At 53.0% G+C, this 13688-nt stretch overlaps 1 protein-coding gene across 2 annotated transcripts; it reads right to left on the reverse strand.

Moving 5' to 3' along the window:
• Nucleotides 1-949: 949 nt before the first annotated feature.
• LOC113566274 (loricrin) lies at nucleotides 950-6323 on the reverse strand. 2 transcript variants are annotated; one of them, XM_026991210.1, is made up of 3 exons: nucleotides 6266-6323; nucleotides 5641-5826; nucleotides 950-1428 (listed from the first exon to the last, which is right to left on the reverse strand). In XM_026991210.1, exons 1-3 carry the CDS (start codon nucleotides 6321-6323, stop codon nucleotides 950-952), a joined length of 723 nt encoding a protein of 240 aa, XP_026847011.1. The 2 variants fall into 2 exon arrangements, with proteins under 2 accessions (XP_026847011.1, XP_026847010.1); XM_026991209.1 differs by having other exon boundaries at nucleotides 950-1914.
• Nucleotides 6324-13688: the final 7365 nt, after the last annotated feature.

Below are 13688 nucleotides of genomic sequence, written 5' to 3' on the forward strand. Positions count from 1 at the left end.
ATTTTTTTAGTATTTCTTTTTAAATTTATCTACACAACAAATTCTTACCCTGAAACTGTCATATGTCTGGAATTTGTATAGTATTTTCTGGTATTTTCTAGTATTTTTGTAATAATACAGAATACGCTGCCTTCTATTTTCTGCTATTATTTCCATCACAATTTGCATGGTATTTTATTCTCTTCTAATAATAGTTAATAGTGCAGTATTTTGTGGTATTCCAATGGTTGCATCTAACGGCCTTAACTGTTTCCTAATCGCTTGAATATCTATTCACAATGTTACCCCCGCCTTTCCGGAATGAGACTTCATCATTCAATGCCTATTCCATATGGCTCCTTCATACTTACCCTTTGACCCATCCATCTCTCCAATTGTCCATCCTGCTATCGTTCCTTCCATCCATCCACACATGACAATCAAATAAAAGACTCTCTCTTTCGATTGGCTTTCAATTCTTACGTATATGTATTATCATTCTCAATTTCAATTTCAGTTTGTCTCTAAGTATTTACAAATGAACTCCGAATGGGTATTGGATGTGTTTCGGTTTGGTGTTTTGGGCAAAGTACGGGGCAAGGGGCACGTTGTACGTTGTACGTTGTACTGGGTACGGGGTACGGGGTACGCTACGGTATTCAATCCAAATTTCATCCTTCGGCTGATGCTCAAGTATAGGTATATTCTTGTATATCGTATGTATATATATATGGTATATATATGGTATTTGTATAATCATCGTTACCGTTATCGTTATCGTTATCGTTACAGTTATGTATTTGTATTTGTATATGTATATGTTACGCTTATGCTTGTGTATGTGTTGCAATATTGTTCAGTTAATTTCGTTGAAAGTTCTCCATTTGATTAGATGCCATCCGAAAAGAAACAGAAATACACGAGTACACAAGAAAAGAAGTGATCCGATCTGTCCCCGATCCGATCCGATCTATCCATAGTAGTTGCCCGGGGCCTGGGTGGGGTAGCTCTTGGGTCCCCCGGAGGAGGAGGATGCGTCGCTGGCAGATCCCCCACGGGAAGAGGGATTCTCGCTGAAGAGGCCGCCAAAGTTCTTCGAGCTGAAGATGTCGCCCAGGCCGCCTCCGCCTCCGCCGCCGCCGCCAGACTGGCCGCGATTGGAGTTGCCGCCGCCGTTGAGGAGGCTGCCCAGGAAGCTGCTGGCACCGCCCGAAGAGCCCCCGCCTGCATTGGCACCGCCGCCAGACAGTACGGAGCCGAGTAGGCCGCCCAGGATGTTGCTGCCGCCGCCGCCTCCAGATGAGCCGCCGCCAGAGGAGCCGCCGCCGTAGCCGCCGCTAGGCTGGTAGCCGCCATTGGAGCTGGCGCCACCGCCACCGCCACCTGCCCCGCCGGCACCTCCTCCTTGGAGCTGCTTGGCTATCTGGCCGGCAATGATGCCGGAAACCGCTTGACTCACCGCCGGGTTCGAGAAGAAGTTGGAGAAGAAGCCGCCCTGCTTGTCCTTGGGCTTTTGTCCTTGTCCGCCATCGCCGCCGTTGTTCTCGTAGCCAGGGGCCGGAGGGGTGTAGCCGGGTCTCGGCTGATAGCCGCCGGGCGCCGGCTGGTAGCCGCCGTTGCCGCCGTTGTAGGGGTTGTAGCCCCCACCGCCCTGCGGGGGCTGCTGGGGGTTGTAGCCGCCGTAGGGATTGTAGGGGGCAGCACCACCGCCACCATTGCCATTACCGCCACCGCCGGACTGGGGGAGACTGGGGTAGAGACTATGGCCGCCAGCCGAGAAGCCACCACCATATCCACCGCCACCACCGTTGCCATTGCCGTTGGAGCCGCCGCCGCCGCCGCCATTGTAGCCAGCGCCACCGGCCGAGTCCGCATCCGGCAGCGGGGCACTTGGCGGATTGGGGGCATAGGAGTTGTGGGTGCTGCCGCTCACCTCTGCAGCGGCATGGGCAGAGTGTGGCAGAGTGTGGCAGAGTGCAGTGGAAGCAAGCAGTACAAGCAGTTCAAGCAGTTCCAGTACGGGGGTTGGGTTAGCCACAAAACAAAGCGCAAAGCGAAATGAGATCGAAAGAAACAAAAAAATAAAAAACAAAAACACAAAAGAAAGAAAACACAAAAACGGATTAAGAACTGATCAAGGACTAAGCGGGGAGGATTAAAGAATTAGAGTGAGGGTGGGTCGGGGTCGGGGTCGGGGTCGTGGTAGGGGGGGGGGGGGGGGGGGGGAATGGGTCTTATGTTAGTTTAGCGTTTTTCTTAGAATATTAATTTTGCTCTTAGTCGCGCGTTTCCATTTTGTTGGATTTTGATTATATAATTGTATTGCAATCGGCTGTAATCGATTGAAGGTCTACACAACTTTGAGTTTGTCTGTAATCGGTTATCGGTTATCGTTTATCGGCTATCGGTTATCGCTTACTGTCTATATAAGTCTTCTTCTGCCATTGCCACAATAATTATCATTATCATATATATTAAGTACACCCCCCACAAGTATCCTTTACATGCATCATGTACTCGTACTTGAAGATACTCCATCAGCAGAGTATCTTTCCTTGCGTGGGTGTGTGTGTGTGTGTGTCTGCTATATACATATCCGTCCTCTGTTTGTCCGTCTGTCTCTCGTCCCTCGTCTTTAGTTGTAGTTTTAGTTTAAGTTTAGGTTTTAATTGTAATTTTAATCGGTATTAGTAGTGAATACTCTCGAATACTTCTCGTAGGGGCTGTGGCCCACGCCATTCCTCTGGGTGGCCCTCAGTAAAATGCCAGCCACTGTCTTGTGCTAATACTGTTCTGAGTTCGGTTGCTGGTTGCTGGTGGCTGGTGGCTCTGTTGGGGGCTGTGGCTGCGGCTTCTGCTGCGGTTCGAATGGGAAATCAATCAAGAGTAACGGACAATCGGACAAGCGGGTAGACGGACGGAGTAAATATATTCTCTGACTCCTCTCGCTACAGAAAACCATTGGGTCTTGGACAAAAAGCAAGCATTCCCTGCCTCGTTCTCTAATGTACTCGTGCTTTTGGCAGTTCTCTTGTGGCAGTTCTCTGGCTAGCACAATGTGTATGTAAATGCATTTTAGTGACAGTTTTCCTTTGATTAGAGGCGGGGCTCTCGAGCACACACCCTTTGGAGCTCTAATGTTCTTCTCACATCCTCTGGCGGGGGGCACTTGGTGCACCTGCCAAATCCCTTCCCGTTTTTCCTGTAGCTCATTATGCATTTTGATTGACATGCGTATCTCTGCGTATCTACAACACTAAATGTATCTGTATCTGTATCTGTATCTGCAGCAGTGGCTTTTGGCTCTAGGCTCTCTCTATCTCTATCTGTATATTTCTGTAGCTAAAAACCCAACACACAAATTGAGGGAAAGAGCTATCGCTGAGAGCTGTCCGTGGTCCGTAGTCCGTAGTCCGTGGTCCGTAGTCCGTGGTCCGTAGTCCATAGTCTGACCGCAAATTCGTAACATCAACAAAAATGAAATTAACATCAACATCAGCATCAAAGTCCAGCCCTTTACCATGTGCTGGTATCTCTAGCATCTATCTGGATGCCTCCATTCTCTGTATCTGTATGTGTGTGTGTATCTCTCTCTGTGTGTGTGTGTGTGTGTGTGTGTGCCTCCTTCCTGTCTAAGCTCGAAATTAAATTCCAATTTAATTGAGCTGCAAAAAAGAGCAGCCAGCAGCTAGCAGCAGCAGCAGCAGCCTCGCCTCCCGGAGGAGCAGGAGCCTGACTGATGGTCGAAACACACACACACACACACAGAGATACACACACACACACACACACAGATACACACACAGAGAAATGAACTCGTGTCCAGTGAGGCATGCAACACCCCGCCACTTGGCTCTTTCCCTCTTCGTTCTGCACAATATTAAATTGAAATTACGTATACGTGGTGTGGCACACACAAAAACAGGCACTCAACAGGAGGGCCCTTCCCCTCGGGACGAGAGGTGTTCCCTTAAATGCAGAATCTCCAAGAGTTGCCACTGCCACTGCCACTCGCTACAAATTACGGGAGAGAAAAATCAAAAGAAAGACAATAAACGGAAGGAACCAAAGCAGAAACGAAACCAAACGAAACTCGCACGAAAAGAAAGCACTGAAAAATGTTTATTTTTTAGGATTTTGCATTTCGGGGCTGATCGTCGTCGTCGTCGTCGTCGTCATTGTCGTCGTCATCGTCGTCGTGGATGTTGTTGTTGTCGTCACTGCTGCCACATTTCGATGCCGCTTCGTCTTCAGATTATTACGTCCGAGCGGCTGCCGCGGCGAGCAGCAGTCCCACAAGCACGGCCGCCCCGAGGGTGGCCGGAGCCAGTCCGGACCTGGAGCCCGCCGCTGCTGAGGGATGCGCCTGGGTCCGGCGATTGTAGGGGTTCTGCTGGTTCTGATTCTGGTACTGGGGCGGCGGCTTGTTGAACATGTTCGCGTTCGAGTGCTGGCTCTGGTAGCCCTGATAGTTGCTGCCGTAGGGGGCAAGGCCGCCGCCGCCGCCGCCGAGGATGCCCAGCGTCGAGCTGGGCAGCCCGACGCCGGCGCCGATGCCGACGTTGCCGCCGCCGTTGCCGCCGTTGGGGGGGCCCCCCGTGCCGGAGGGGCTGCCGCCGTAGAACGGTATCTGGCCGAATACGAAGGGTGGATTGTACGGGTTCACCGGCTGCAGGCCGTGCATCGGGTAGCCGGGATTGAGGACGCTACCTGGATGGTTGGGTTGGGGAAACTGTTGAAACGAGGGCGCTGACGTCGGGGAGTTGTAGGGGAAGATGGGCATGTTCGGTATGACTGGCATGTGGTGCTGGGCCCCAAAGACATAGTGCGGATCGACCACGCCCGTCGACGAGGCCCCCGCAGCCCCCTCTGCGTTTTGTCCGCCGCCGCCGCCGCCGCCGCCCCCTCCCCCGTTGCCCGAGTGGCCGCTGCCGCCACCGCCGCCGTTGTGCTGCATCTGCATCTGCATCTGCTGCTGCTGGTGGTGCTGCTGGTGGCCGTTGCCGTGGCCGTGGCCGCTCTGGTGGCCCTGGCCCGTGTAGGTGTTCAGCGTGGGGTTCGACGAGGCGGGTGCGAAGATGTTGTTCTCCGGCCCGGTGTTCAGGCTCGATCCTTTTCGAGGTGAGGCGAGGCGAGGCGGGGCGGGGCGGGACGAGGTGTTAGTTTCGTTAGTGGATGGCAGGCGGGCAGGCATGAGTGTGGGGCAGAGAGAGAGAGAGAGAGATAGATAGAGGGAGCATATGGGTTCAAGGGTTAGTTCTGCTCGAGGCACGAGGCATGCTGCATGCACGAGGATCCTGCTGTGAAATGAGGCGATGAATGAGTGAGCGAGCGAGCGAGTGATTGATTGATTGATTGATCGATCGATTGCCAAAAAGCTCTCATGTGTGTGTGTGTGTGTGTATGTGTGTGTGTGTAGAAAATGAAGCAAAATAAAACTCAAGAATTTTCCAAGTAAAATTTCCATTTTTCCGTTCCCGTTTCCGATATTTTGCAATTTTTATGTTTGTTTTTTTGTTGTTTTTTCCCGCCCCACAAAAGCAAAATGATAAACAGGAGAAGAGGGTGGGGGAGGGGGGGGGGGGGAGGGGCGGCCGGGTCAAAGCCCGAGGGCCAAGGGGTGGTTGGTTGGGTTGGGTGGCAAAATAATAAAATAAATACCTGACGGATTAACAGAGGGCGAGGCCTGGTTGCTGCCGGAGCTGGAGGTGGAGCCGGTGCGGCGCTTGCAGGTCGGATAGTTGCCGCAGTCCTTGCCGTCCCTCTGGTTGTAGCTGCACGAGTCGCTGGTGATGATGCACTCCTCGTTGGGCAGACATCCGATGTCCCCGCAGCCGCGTCCGTACTCTTCACGAGGCGCAGGCCGTTCGGGGGTTCGAGGTGGAGTTTTGTTACGGTTCAAACGGGGGTTGTGTGTGGGTGTGGGTGTGTGTGTGTGTGTGGAGATCGAGTCAAAATTATACGAAAAAGATACACAAATTATAAGATACGTCTTGAGAGGGGTTTCAGAGGTTCCAGAGGTTCTCGAGGCTCCAGAGGCTCCAGAGGCTCTGCGGTGCCTCTGGTTTCTGTTGCTCTTTGGATCGAATGATGGTTCAATGATGGGAGTGGGTGAATGAATGCATGAGATACACTTTTGGTATTGAAATTTGACAGATCCTCCGAAAAGAAACACACAAAAACACAAAAAAACGCCGCGCGATGCAAAGACAAACGCATTCGAGGGAACGGCTTGCCTCTGCATCGGCGCGGGGGCTGCAGCTGCCACATCGCGTGGTATACGTACTGGAGTATGCGTCCACGCCGTTGAGGACCATCAGGGCGAGGAGTGGGAGCCACAGCATCTTCCTCTGGCTCTGGCTCTGGCTCTGGCTCGTCGATGCCACGCCCATAGCTCGAAGATACAGATGTGGGCGAGACTGTGTGCTCTAGGAGTGCTCTGTGTTTGTCTCTGGGGTTTTCTCTGCTCTGGGCTCTGCTGCTCTGCAATCAAAAGAAACAGAAAGAGAAAGAGAAAGAAAGAAGGTCAATTTTGGGATACAGTGCACGGCACAAGCATAGGTACTACATGACTATTCCTTGAGCACACAAACGCATCCCCTGGAGCCTAGAGACCAGGGTGGGGTGGGGGGGAGACAACAGACAGCAGACATGTCCTCGTATTATTATTTATGTGTTGCAGCAGTCTCGCTCCCTCTCGGCGGGTCCCTTTTGGCACCAGCCAAGTTTATTTATCACATTGACAGCTGGCTCAAGTTCATTGCGGTTTATACTCGTATGCGTCACAGAGAGAGCCACACCAGAAGATACGCCAAGAGACACAGATACAGATACAGATACAGATACAGATACGAAAAGGGATACAAGGACAGACAGACAGCAGCGACCGACCAAATGGCGTCGCATTTGTTTGGACTCTTCTTTTTGGCCCGCCCACAAAAGTGCGGCAAATGTCAGACACCATCGAAAAGTTTACAAGAAATATGGAGAGACAGCGACAGCGACAGAGAGAGAGAGAGGGAGAGAGAGAGAGGAAGAGATTAGGTGAAGATGGACTTTGGACCCATGCGCCATGTGGCTGGCAAATACAATTCAACGATTGTTAATCCGTAACCCACTTGAATGCACTCCAATGTTTGCGCTGAGATCCGCTTCCCAATTGCTCGCTCATTCGAAATTGGGATTCCTTGCTGATCGGCCTCTGATCGCCTCCCCAACCACTGGCCTAGACAGGTGGACAGCCCTTTAGTCCTAGCCCCTGAGCCTGTGCGTGCACCACACGAGGAGGTAGCTCTGAATAAGCCAAAAACTACCACATAATCCCGATATATTTCCGTGGAATGGGGACAGTGGGAGGCTGGGTTGCTGAAAGGTGGATGGCGTGTTCTTGGGTACCGGATAAGCCCATGCATGAAGCCCAGCATGAAGCCACAGTATTTGAGAAATCACAGGACGGGATTGGATTGCGGGATTGACAGGCATACTCGTGCTTCGGAGCAGTCCTTTCCTCGTTCTCTCCAACAGATAAGATCAAGTGGAGAGTGAGCGAGAAAAGACCGAGTCAGTGCGGATCTGCAGGGACTCGGTCCGTTTTCTTCGAGCGATTCGAACGAAGCGAATGCCGAGCCCCACCGAACCGCACCGAACCGCACCGAATCGATTCGGTGGTCCGTCCTTGCAGGACTCCAGTACGTACAAAATACTGCGATAAAAACCAACACAACTTGGAGCTTTATTATCTTTCCATCGCTTGTCGTTCTCTCGGGCTGGGGCTGCGGTTCGAAGGCAGCCAATGAATCCGCTCTCATCCAATGAAACCTCCAGTCATGCCACCTGATGCGGCCACTCCATCATGGTCCCCACCCCGCCCCTCTGCAAAACGCCTTAATCAATTGCAGTGCACAACAAAAAAATAAAAAGAAGGAAGGGAAACCCAGAAAGGGAAGGATTTTATTCCGCATTTCGGTAGTCAAACAATTTCCAAGAACTTTTTCATAATTTCCTAGGCCATTGATCCACTCGAGTGCCTGTCCACAGGCCCTCACTCCCCCTGCCCCTGTGCCCCTTTCCTATTTGCATATTCAAATTTTTGCAAATGACTTGGCAACTTTTCCTGGGGAGAGGAGGGACTGGGGGGGGCGGGTGGAAAATGTTGCTTAGCCCCGAAGGAAATTAATTTAACAGAAATTGTGGAGTATTTTTTGTGTGCCTTTTTTTGGGTCTTTTGATTAATTTTGAATTGCGCTCAAAGATTTTTGTCATTCTTTTGCCGGAAATGGAGAAACGGGGGGAAACAGGGGGGGAAACGGGGGGGGAAGTGGCCGAAGCGGGGGAGAAGGGCAGGCAATGGAACAGCAAATGAAAACGCATAAATTCGTCCTGTCTATGATTTGTGGCCGGATTCATTTGTCCGCCGTCCAGGAAAAAGAAAAACGAGGCACACGAAATGGTGCCCCCCCCCCCACACACACACTCACACAGACAGGGTGGGGTGGCAGTGGGAGGTGGTTAAAGATTTATTCTGCGGCACATCGAAACATCGAAACATTGGAGAAGCAGTTCAATTTCAAGCACGAGAGAAAGCAGTGCGCACGGCATTGGCCCATTGGAGTGCAGTGCAGACGGTCGGGATCAATGCAGGCGACAAGCAGTCCAGCCAAGCAGTATCCCGCCCATTCAAGCAGCACGTGGAAGGGAAACTTGGCCTGCCAAGCAGTGAGCAGTGATCAGTGATCAGTGAGCAGTGATCAGTGGGAAAGAAAATATCACCGTCGCACTCATCCTTCTTCCTGCCCATCCGCCCCTCCGTCCGTCCATCTGCCCGCCCGTCGCCCTGTCGCTCTGTCGGTCCGTACATTTGTCTGCGCGCGGGCCACGTCCCGGCAGTTGCCCGTCGGCCGTCGGACGTCGGTCGGCGGAAGCCAAAAGTGGAAATGCATGATAAATGACACGAGGTTTGGGCCCCATTTTCCTCTTTCTCTTCTTTTTTTGCGCTCTCCTTCCAACTTTTTCATATGCCCCGTGCTGTGGGCGGTAGCTGGGGGGCGTGGGCCCATGAACGAACAACAAGGATTCTGGAGCAGAAGGGGAGAAGGAGAAAGCAGTGGAGAAAGTGAGTAGGAGTGGGGCAGGGTGGTCAATCCCCAGGGGCTGGCGGGGGGTCACAGCATGAAAATTGTGAAACGATGACGTCGTAAATGTTTTGTTGCAACATTTTTCTGTTGCGAGTGCAAAAAAAGCCAAAAAAAAAAACAAATAAGAAAATGGGAGAAGGCGCCCCCCAGCGCGAGGGAGAGCGCGAGGGAGAGCGCGAGGGAGAGCGAGAGGGAGAGGGAGAGGGAGAGGGAAGAAAGATGAAGTAGAAACACAGCAAAGCAAACTGTCCGCGAAACGGAAGCGCAAATAAAACAACTGCAAAGGAGGTGTTCATCCAAGCAGTGCAGAGGGTTGGGGGCTGGAGGGAGGAGGGAGGAGCTCCATGGATCCGTGCCACAACGAATGCACGGAATGCGCTTCAAAGCGAGGCAACTCTCGCCAAATTGATTAACCCATCGGCTGTCCTGCCTGGAGTGGCGGACTGCTTGCTTGCACTGCTTGCCCTCCACCTCGTTTCTTTGCTTGCGAAAGGGTATTCCTTTATTCGGTTACCACTCAAGGAAAACATCCCTTAATGGCCATTGTACCGCCTGTAGGGCGCAGCCACTGGCACGACCATCGAGCCTTAGATCCTCGCAACAGCCACAGTCCATGCGGGGTGTGTGTGTGTGTGTGTGTCCCAGCCGTAACTGACACCCGGATAACCACCGGAATGGCAGCGCAGAGCAGAGACCGACCCGAAAGCAAGCAGCGAGCGAGCGAGGCATAAACCGAAAATTCACACTTGGTTACTTCCTTCATGACTTTGGGATATTATTGTGGTTTATGTTAGTGCCTGTCACTAGTCTGCCCGCCGGCTGTCCAACCACGCCCCACTCTGCCCCACTCTGCCGCACTCTGCGCCCCTCCCCTGGGGAGAGGAGGAGCCTGCTGCCTTCCGTCTGCCGCTCGCGGGCCGGGCGTGCGGCTGTGATGTACGACTCCATGAAATGCGATATATTCATGTTAAATTATTTTGCACAGAGGCACAGAGAAACGCCTGGAGGAGGAGGCAAGTGACAAGTGACTGCAGAAGAGACACAGAGAGAGAGAGAAAGCGGGAGAGCGGGAGAACAAGAGAGAAATCAGAGAGCGAGAGTCACTGACTTGCTGTCCCCCCCCCCCCCCCTCCCCCTAGAGAGCCTGGAGCCGGGGGGCGGAGGGGCCTGGGGGGCAGGAGGCGATGGACGAGTGCAAAAGTTTGGCGCCAGTTTCGAAATTGCAATTGCAATTGCAATTGAACAAACAATTAAAACTTTTAAATATTGTGACAGCATTTTTCCAGTTAATTGCACAAGCGAGCGAGCGAGCAGCAGCTGCAGGACTCTGCCCCGCACCCCCCCTCCACCCCCCTCCACACCACTTGAAGCCCCATTCATTCATTCATTCATTCATTCCAATTCATTTCGAAAAACTTGTCCCTCCGGCAGGTCAGGGCGGGGCGGGGCGGGGCAGGCGGTTTGCCCTTTTGGCATTCCATTCCCGAATAGAGGTGCAAAAAAAAACAAACAAAGAAACTACCTTTTGCCCCCCTCCATTCCGTTTCCGTGCACTGCGGAAAACGGGGGAAAGTGTGGCCCGAGAGGCGATCCTCCAAAGGGACTCTTCGTTCGCTCAGTGTCTGTGCGGCAGCTGCCGCCGTTGCACCGAAACTGACAAACTGACAAACTGACAGCCATTTGTCATTAGCTGCGGGGGCGTTGCACGAGGCAGGCTTGCCCCAAAAAACGGCTGGGATCGGCTTTAATTAGCGAGCGTTTTGCTGATTTTTCAAATTTATTTCGGGGCTGCCGCCGCACATTTCTGACAACATTTCTGGCTTATTAAATTCCTGGCTCGTTGGGGGCGGGCTGTGGGGCATGGGGGCATGGGGGCATGGGGGGGGGCCTAAAAGGTACGCCAGCAAAAATGTCAATTTTCGGCGCGGGGGCGGGCGAGGGCCGTAGTGCCGGAAGGAAGGAAGGAAGGACGAGCGACTGAGCAGGGCAGAGCAGAGCGGGGGAGAGGAAAGTCTTTTTGTAAGGCAGTTAATTAAAAACTTCACATAAAGAGCGCCAGGGCATGGACGTGGGGGCCATGTGGGGGCCATGTGGGGGCCATGTGGGGGTCATGTGTGCAGCGCGCGCGATGAAAATGTGACAAAAGGCCCCTCGGCTCCTGTTTTCCCCAGTGCCTCTGTGCCTCTGTGCCTCTGTAGCGCCCCTCGATGGAAGTTTCCGGACTGCGGCTATAATTAAAAGTCGGCAGCGAAAGAAGTCCCCGAAAAATGCGCACCGAAAGCCTGGGGCGTTCAATGGGGCACGGGGAACGGGGCACGGGGCACGGACCGAGGGCATTCGCGTTTACGCATTCAATTTACGTAAAATCATATCGATGATGGAGCTTAGGCGGCATGCCACCGAATGATGCATGTCCCTCTGCCGCGTGGGAGCCCTGGCAGGACATGCCACCTGTCCTGACAGACAGACAGCTCTCTCTCTCTCTCTCTCTCTCTCTGCCTTTCTGATGGCCTGATGATTGATTTCGTTAATTTAGTTGAGCAGAAGAGCAGCGGCAGCGGCAGCAACAGCAGCCATGAAAAATGCATGAAAGTGGAGCGAAAGGAGCGAAGAAAGCGGAGAAAGCGGAGAAAGCGGATGCCTGGCCATCAGCCGAGGAAGCAGCTGCTGCTGCGGCTGTCGAGCACTCGTTTGCCTCAGCCTTTCGGGGCATTGAATGGATTCATGCCCCCCTCCCCCCTCCCCCCTCCCCACCATGCCGAGGGAGTCACCAGCGAGAGATCATTCCTTTGGGCCGCCTTCGAGTGCCTTGACCTCTCTCTGCGACCCCTCGATTGCGGCTTTGGCTTGAGCTCCATCGAGTGGGCGCTGGCTGCTGGCTGCTGGCTGCAGGGTGGCTCCCCGGCTCCTCGCGGGATGGAATGCCACTTATTTATGTCGCTTCTGTTTGGCTGCCCGTTGTTTTAGTTGCACTTGTTATTTGTTGTACTTATTAGCAGTGCATAAGGATAACTATCAGCCGGAGGGGTGGCTGGTGCCATCGTGTGGCACCTCCTGCCACCTCCTGCCACCTCCTGCCGTCGCCCGCTTCCTTGCCAGCTCGAGAGTCGGGCGAAAGTTTCCTTGGCAATAAAGTTTCCCTCAGTCGGAGTTCTTTTTTCCTTCATCCTTTCGCTTAAGTGTGCCTTCCACGCGGAAAATGGGCGAGTGCGCGCGGGGGGGTGGGTGGTGTGTGCGGGGGGTGTGGGGGAAAGCTGGACCTTGTTTTGTAATCATTTCATTTCTTAGTCAAAGCAGCAGCCAAACGCAACGCCAGAGAGGCGGAAGTTATTATTTCCAAGGCAACAAGGAAGGACTTTTCCACAGAAGGAAAAGCCCACGGACAGCTGTGTGTGTGTGTGTGAGTGTGTGTGTGTGTGTGTGTGTGTGCGAGAGAGAGCGAAGGGAAAACAATTTGTGAAATGCAAAAGTTTTAAATTGCAGTTGGGGCGAGAGTTTTTTAAATTATGTGACTGACTGTCCCCCCGCCACCCGCCACCCCCCACCCGCCTGAAACCCACCAATTGGCTAATTGCTGCCTGCCGTCTCTGCCCCGCCATCAAGGCTAGTGGCAAGATCCCTGCGTGTGGCAAGTGTCATAAGCCGCCAACGAGAGCTCTCTCTCCCTCTCTCTCTCTCTCTTTCTCTCTCTCTCTCTGTGTGGAGGGTCTTCCGGGGGGGCATGTTTATTGAACACCGAATGGAGGAACCCCCTGAACCCTGGGATCTCCCCCTCTCATCCGTTGGCTAACAAGTTGCCTTCGCCTGTAATCCACTTAAGTCGTTGCCATAGCTTCTGTCCTTAACCCTGGCCCTGCCCCGCCCCTCCCCCCGTGGCTGTGGCTGTTTCTGTTGCTGTTGTGCATCGGCATTCCACCAGATGCTTTGGCTGTTGAATCTTTTGTCCTGCTGGCTGGATGGCTGGCTGGCTGGCAGGATGCAGGCATTGCGATTTGCATAATGTCACACGAAAGGCAAAAGGGCAAAGGAGAGGGCCAGCAGCAGCGACAGGAAGAACACTTGAGTGCACTATGGGACAATGGGCAATCCAGGGGCTGATCCCAGGACACTGGACACTGGACACTGGACACTGGATACAGGACTCCTCTCGATTGGACTGGAGGGGAGCCCTCTGGAGTCGTCGCTGCTGTTGTATTGCTGATATTTTATGCCATTTTGTTCACTAATAAAGTGCTTATAAAGCTGAACCGAACGACGGTCGACGGTCGATGGTCGACGGTCGAATGTCGACATAAATCATGCCACAAAGGGAAACACTCAATGGCAAAGCGCTGCCTCAATTAAAGCGTCGGGAAATGACACTCCCCCTACTCCCCCTACTCCCCGCCCCCCTTCGTCGCCCTGCAATTATCAATGGCATTCCCCTGCAGTACCCCGCCCCCCACATTTGCCGCTGATAATCTCAAAGGCGGACTTAATTTATTACCGACGCTTTTCGGGAATTTAATTGAAAGCCAAAATTGAAATCGGAAATATTTAATGCTACGTGTCGTGGCACACACTTTGGTGGCATGC

The sequence above is a fragment of the Drosophila persimilis genome, unplaced genomic scaffold (assembly GCF_003286085.1).
Source record: "Drosophila persimilis strain 14011-0111.01,24,50 unplaced genomic scaffold, DperRS2 tig00000653-arrow-arrow-pilon, whole genome shotgun sequence".
Classification (NCBI taxonomy): domain Eukaryota; kingdom Metazoa; phylum Arthropoda; class Insecta; order Diptera; family Drosophilidae; genus Drosophila; species Drosophila persimilis.

Coding starts and splice junctions, on each gene's coding strand:
- LOC113566274 (XM_026991209.1), bottom strand. CDS start 6,323: ATGCTGTGGCTCCCACTCCTCGCCCTGATGGTCCTCAACGGCGTGGAC. Junction 5,827..6,265: donor CGGCGTGGACGCATACTCCA/GTACGTATACCA, acceptor CGCCTCGTGAAG/AGTACGGACGCGGCTGCGGG. Junction 1,915..5,640: donor GCCCTCTGTTAATCCGTCAG/GTATTTATTTTA, acceptor ATGCCGCTGCAG/AGGTGAGCGGCAGCACCCAC.